The sequence below is a fragment of the Notothenia rossii genome, assembly GCF_949606895.1.
Source record: "Notothenia rossii genome assembly, chromosome: 3".
In the NCBI taxonomy this organism is placed as follows: domain Eukaryota; kingdom Metazoa; phylum Chordata; class Actinopteri; order Perciformes; family Nototheniidae; genus Notothenia; species Notothenia rossii.
In genome coordinates, this window is record NC_136901.1 from 80,148,297 (window position 1) to 80,155,041 (window position 6,745).

Here is a 6,745-nt window from a genome sequence, read left to right on the forward strand (position 1 = left end):
TTACACGTTTAATTTGCCCCGTACGGTGGGCGCTGTAAGTGATGAAAGTGGGGGATGTTGGCTTATCAGGTGCCCGCAGCTCACAGCCAAAGTGCGAGCGTGGTAGCGAGAGAACGAGCAAGGGAGAGGGCGCACCGGTACCGGCGCTGTTGTTATTATAATCTGGTGCTAGCTGCGCTAACGGATATAAGAAGTAGATGTTTCTACAACCAGGGTGGAGGAGAGATCTCTTGTCAGACTGAGAGGCTCAGTGAGGAAATAGGACAGCAAATAGGATAGTAAACCAAAAATATCGTTTAAAGTTGGAGAGATACAAAAATATGCATAAATAAATAAATGTTAACTAGGTAAAATAAGATATGAATGAACAACAAAAATAAAATAAGCTACATTTATTTGTTATTGGCTATGGTAGGTTATTGGTTATGTTCATATACTTATTTGATTATTAAAATGTAAACCGATCTTTTTCATATGGGCGTTTTAGAGTTGTGCCCCCTAGATCAGGTCTCTAGTAATTGTGTGCTCAAAGTGCACCAGATTCAAGCATTTTACTGTAAAATGTTAAAAAAAAAAATCTTCCCGGGGGGCATACCCCCGGACCCCCCTAGAAGAGGTGACGTCCACCCCCCAATTCAAACATGTTCATACAATACTGAATACATTTGAAACCATTTTGACGTCTATTACCTATGTCAATAAGTTTCTGTTTTTGCAGTGTATTTGTCTTTTGGAGAGATTTTTCATTTATTCTTTACATATAAAATGTCGACTAAAATCTCACCTAGGGCAGCAAATTGTCTAGAACCGGCCCTGGTACTATAGGCCTCAAGAGCCTTTCTTGTGCTGACAAATAGAAACAAATTGGCGGGGTGTTCGAACGCGCACACACTAAAAAATTCCACGCGCTCCGCGCTCACATTATGCTGGGCCCACATGCCTTAGCACCGCTGCTATGACTCCATCCTGGGGGAAAGACTTCACGTGCACTTGAAACGTTCAGAGCAATTGAAAGTAGGCTACATTAATTTGTTAGAAATGTTGTCGTATTAACAGAATATAAGGCTACCAAGCAAAACAACATTGTGTGAAATACGCACAGACACAGACATTAATAAAAATAAATGTAGAAATACATTGAAGATATATAATGTGTTTTCTTTTTTATTCTCTTTGTTTTCTTGTGTTTATTTAGTGTTGCATTTATTTCCACATTTATTTATTCATTTCTGTATTTATTTATTCTTTATTGTGTTTATTTATTTCTGTATTTATTTCCACATTCTTTTATTTCTGTTTTTTTCTCACATTAATTAATTAATTTGTAGGCTTCTGCTATCCTGATGTTGAATCTGGAGAAATTGTCCCCATCTCTTTTTCTAACAAAGTGGTGCCGCGGTGTTCATATCTTCACAAAATCTTTATTCCAAAACGTTGTCGTAAAAGCCACTGGTCGGATACACTTATTTAGCTGTGGGAGTTGTCAGATAATTAAAAAAAAATTAGTTTGTAAAATGCTCAGGTGGAAGTAGTACTCAGAGATCTTAAGATTTGAAAAACAAAGTGTAGGAATACTCTGTTTTAAGTAAAAGTCCGGAATTCAAAATGTTAGTCCAGTAAAAGTACAAAGTAATGATGCAGCTTATTTTAGAATAATATATAATTAATTAATTAATGATTATTGAAGTATAAACGTGTCTATCAAGCTTGTAAAGGTGGATTCATCTTTGAACTATTATATTTACTGCAGCAGGGTAGCATGTACATTTAATCCAGGTGTAACTAAAGTCTTATTTAAGTGTTGATCATATTTTTTCATCATTAATCCATTATGTAGTGGAGTAAAAGTACACTATTTACCTCTGAATTCCTTGTGGAGTAGAAGTAAAGTCACAACCAATTGCAACGTTTCTCTTTCAAAAAAGTAAAATGGTTAATTTTTAAAACAGAAATGCTCAATAATTACTACTCCGTTCTGCCTGTAGGTGGCAGTGTTACTTCTTATGGCGTCTGCTCTGCCGGAAAACGTGAAGGAGAAGAAGAGTGAAGGAAAGAATAACGGCGAGGGCAAGCTTCTCTTTATACACTCTACACACCCATGGAAACAACCGTACCTACAGAGTACAGTCTGACAACACCTGGCTGCATGTTTTATGATTAATTAACGTGTCTCCATGTTTTCAGCGTAGCGTATTTATATTTGAAAATCTCGACTCGACCGTTAGTAGCTTGCTAGCTAGCGTTTTCCAAGTAACTAGCTAAAACAGCTCGCACGTTCATCGCCATTTTGCGCATTCGACCGCTCAAGACTTTAGCAAACAACAAGGTAACTCCACCAGAAATATTCTGAAAGCGAGGATTTAGACGACGTGATATGCTTGTGTGTGTAAATGTTTGAATGACTAAGATTCCGCTTTTGTTTCAGGTGGTGTAGTTTGTAGCATGGCAGAGGCAGACCGACCAGGGAAGCTCTTCATCGGGGGACTGAACACCGAGACCACCGAGAAGGCCCTTGAGCAATACTTCAGCAAATATGGCAGGATTGTTGAAGGTATGTGCTGAACCACTGCTGGACATTTAATTATTTCTTACTTCTTTGCAAAAACATATTTAACGTGCATGCAATGCTTTAAGTCATTCTGAAATACGTGTTCACTTACCTGGCTATTGTAAAGACATTCAGTGTTTGCCTTTTCACACATTTCGTGTTTGTGTAAGTATAATCTTGCAGTTAGTTTCCCGAACTAGTTATGTTATATGTTATACATATGTGATTTTATTTGTATTTCTTTATATTAAACCACAAGTTGTTTTGTTTTCCTAACTGCTGTCCCCTTTTTCTAAACTTAATAAGACACCTATATTCTCAGTTTAGGACTTAGTGTACTTTTCAGTATGTTACAGATTCATGCAGCGGGAAATGCATGAATAGTAATAAACTTGAGATGAGTCTCAGTTACAGTTAGTACAATTTATGTTTTGTAATAAGAGCCTCCTGTTGTCCAAGATGGACTGTTGTGTCTTCATCATACAATAATTGAATCAACTTAACCTATCAATCAAAAAACAAGCTCTCACTTTGAATCACCTCATTTCAGTTCTTTTGATGAAAGACCGGGAGACAAACAAATCCAGAGGCTTTGCTTTTGTTACTTTTGAGAGTCCGGGTGATGCAAAGGATGCAGCACGTGAGATGAATGGAAAGGTAATAACAAGTACAATCTTCAATCAGTCATGCTTTTCAACAAATCAGCTTGAAGTTGCGATTTTAATTGTATCTATTTTTTAACAGTCTCTTGATGGCAAGCCTATCAAAGTGGAACAAGCTACAAAGCCTCAATTTGAGAGTGCTGGCAGGCGAGGACCCCCCATGCAATCACGCAGTCGTGGTCCACCCAGAGGGCCCCGTGGTTCCAGGGGTGGTGCTGGTGGTATGAGAAGTCCACCATCCAGAGGTAAATTCTTGATATGATCAGTTGAGTTTCAAACTAATTGAATGTGTGCTCAAGTTTTTGATTTTGTTTTGAATGTTTTTTTGTTGTCTTTTGAGATTAGTGTGTTAATATCTATATTTCTTGTCTGTGCAAAGACTACTATGATAATTCAGGGAATGTAGAACCCTTCTTTAAAGGGATGTCATCCCGAGGCCCCCCGGCAATGAAAAGAGGACCCCCAATTCGTAACGGAGGTCCCCCAGCCAAGAGGTCTGCCCCACCTGGTCACATGAGCAGAAGTAAGTGCCTGCTCTGTGTAGTCTTCAAAAATATGTCTTTAACCAACAAGGTTTTTCACTTGTCTAGCTTTCACGCAATTACTCAGATGGCCTGTGGGCATCTTATAATTTGTCAATACTTTGTATGTTGCAGCCCCCATGTCAAGAGACCGGGATCCCTATGGTCCAGCCCCTCCTCGCAGAGACTCCATGATGTCCAGGAGGGATGACTATCCATCACCAAGAGATGAACATTACAACTCCAAAGATAGGTGGGACATTAGGTTACATTATACAGTGATGTGTAGAAACAAACATATTTAGCCTGCTTGTTTCTGATATCTCTAAAAGTTTTCATCATACACGAACAAAAAAATAGGGCAGTTGTCAAGTAATAATTTAAAACGTGAGTAAAATATGATCCACATTCAATTTTATGCGACTTGAATCTCAATCTATAACATTTTTATTTTAAAAGAAAGTTGTCTTTAGATCTAAAAATATATAGATTGTTACGTTACTTTAGTCTTTTCTATACAACATAACTGTGAAGATCTTTGGCAAAAAAAACGAAGAATATTCTGCATATCAGGGTTTCAGATTTACAGTTATTTTTTTCTATGTTTCACCGCTACTCCAGTCGGGATTATAATTCGAGAGACTCAAGGGACTACGGACCTCCTCAAAGAGATGATTCATGCAGAGAATATTCCAACTCCAGTTCCCGAGACGACTATGGCTCAATGTCAAGAGGATACAGGTAAGACTTCTGGTTAATACAAAGGGTAAAAAAAACTGAGGTTTTGAGGCTCACATTTTTTTTTAATAATAACAATTGTTCCTGTCATGTAGTGATCGCGATGGCTATGGGGGAGGCCGAGAACCCAGAAATTACATGGACCGTTCAAGTGGTGGCTCCTACAGAGATTCATATGATGGTTACGGTAAGACATGACTCCATGATTGTAATGACTACAGATACCTACTGTGGGACAAAGAAGAGCTGCACCAATAACCAACCAAACCATTGACTACCAGTCTCCAGTCACAAGCCCCCTGCACTTTTTCCCCCTCACCAGAGAAAACCGAATTTCAGGCAGCCTCTTTAAACTTTTTTCTTCCCCTTTGCCGCAACCCTGACTTGCACTCCAAGTTGTGTATTTTCATGCTATTCAAAATATGACCATTGGCTTTTCAACCAAAAACAAAATTATATCTAAAGCATTAGTCCACATATGACAGTCCATGTTACCACTGCATTCAACAAAGATTCAGTGTTTGTGGCAATGTCATGCAGAAATAACACTTTTAATGTGCCCCAGAGAGCGTCATACCGCAAGGAGTCCCAAAAAGTCCTTGGAAACAACCGTTGACCACTCCGTATGTGTTGCCTAGCAAAGCTCTCCCTCAAGGAGTAACGTTCAGAAAAAAACATCAAGACGACTCTGAAAACTTCGTCCCTCCGCAGTTCTAACACTTGGAGCTCTAAAAGGAAAAATGGCTTCTCAAATCAATGGCATGCTAGAAATGGGTAACACCGCCCATTTATTCCCAGTGCTTGGATATGTGAAAGGCCATATCGACTTAATGTCCATGATACATTTAAGATTGATTACATGATGGGGCATTTAAACATGTCCTCAATTAATTACACATTTTTAGATAATTCATCTAATCAAGAAAAAAGAAAAATAGCACTTCACAGTGCATGGAAATGTATAAGTTGAACCGTGCCAATTACCTGACCCATTGACCCTGCAGGTAACTCTCGCAGCGCCCCAACTTCACGGGGCCCCCCACCATCCTATGGTGGGAGCAGTGGAAGCAGTCGTTACGATGACTATGGCAGCAGTTCCCGAGATGGCTATGGCAGTCGTGACAGTTACCCCAGCAGTCGGAGTGAGCCATATCCACCTAGTCGTGGCGAGCGAATGGGCAGGCAGGAGAGGGGCCCAGCTCCCCCTGTTGAGAGAGGCTACCCTCCTCGTGATTCGTACAGCAGCTCAAGCCGTGGAGGGCCACGCGGTGGCCGCGGTGGCAATCGACCCGATAGAGGGATGGCTCGCAGCAGATACTGAACTGGACTTGGAAATCACATTAAAGCAAACGTTAGTCAACGTGCACAGTTACAAGTGTTTTGGAAGAAATCTAACAAGACAAACTAGCCATGTCTAAATATGTGGAAAGTGAGGCTTAGCTTTGACCTGTACCTTGAATTTCCAGTTTTTTTTTATGTGTAAAAGTTTTTTTTTTTTTTTTAGTGTTTCTCTTGTACATGTAACAGTACAGTTACAAAGTTAGTGTTAGTTTTTGTACATCAGTGCTGTTGGAAACTGCAATGCCCTATCCGTCTGGCTTTCCTACTCTAATAAAGCTTTTAGTTGTACCTTGACCACTGCTCAACGATTTTTCAAATGAACAACCAGAGACCGTAACAAGAATGTTGAGTTAAAACATGATCTCCTTTGAAATATTCTCTGCAAGAATAGGTGAGTCTCTGCAAATGCTCTATAAATAGTCAAGTGACTTGAGTTCTTCTTAACACAAATGTGCCAACAACTGGACGCTACTGTTTTCAAGGGTTTGGCAAATGTTACTGTCAAAATGTTCCAATGTAATCTCCTTGGAAATGGATCCATCAACCTAGAGTCATTTGATGGCATGCAACGACAAAACCAAAGGCAACAACAACAACCAAATGCAACTCGACTGGTAGTCAACAGCTGGTAAGCAAAGCAAACCTCTTTGTTTCTCATCAGTAAATGAGTTTCTCATTGTCCTGTATTGCAATCTCCCCTCAAAGAGTGGTACCCAAGACAGCGTTTGCCTCGGGGAACAAAAGAAAAAAAAGTTCAACTGAATGAGCCTTTTTCGATGTAGCCCGGTTTCATCAGCTAACATTGTGAAAAGTGCAGCAACATCCCAAGAAGTTTCGTCCTTTTTCAGCAATGAACGTGTAACCGCCATTTTGAAAACTGAGCCCTTAAATGACCATTTTTGCCAAAGAAATCGTCCGACCTCAGTTAAATGATT

The 6,745-nt window shown here is 39.6% G+C and overlaps 1 protein-coding gene across 2 annotated transcripts; it reads left to right on the forward strand.

Annotated features, from left to right (window-relative positions):
* The first annotated feature begins 2,015 nt into the window (after window positions 1-2,015).
* rbmx (RNA binding motif protein X-linked) lies at window positions 2,016-6,104 on the forward strand. Of its 2 annotated transcripts, none has more exons than XM_079670004.1 (9): window positions 2,016-2,326; window positions 2,426-2,551; window positions 3,099-3,205; window positions 3,293-3,455; window positions 3,617-3,733; window positions 3,867-3,984; window positions 4,353-4,472; window positions 4,565-4,656; window positions 5,474-6,104. In XM_079670004.1, the coding sequence occupies exons 2-9, from the start codon at window positions 2,443-2,445 to the stop codon at window positions 5,788-5,790; spliced, it is 1,143 nt and encodes a 380-aa protein (XP_079526130.1). In that variant the 5' UTR covers window positions 2,016-2,326; window positions 2,426-2,442; the 3' UTR covers window positions 5,791-6,104. The 2 variants fall into 2 exon arrangements, with proteins under 2 accessions (XP_079526130.1, XP_079526129.1); XM_079670003.1 differs by having other exon boundaries at window positions 2,017-2,326; window positions 3,590-3,733.
* Window positions 6,105-6,745: the final 641 nt, after the last annotated feature.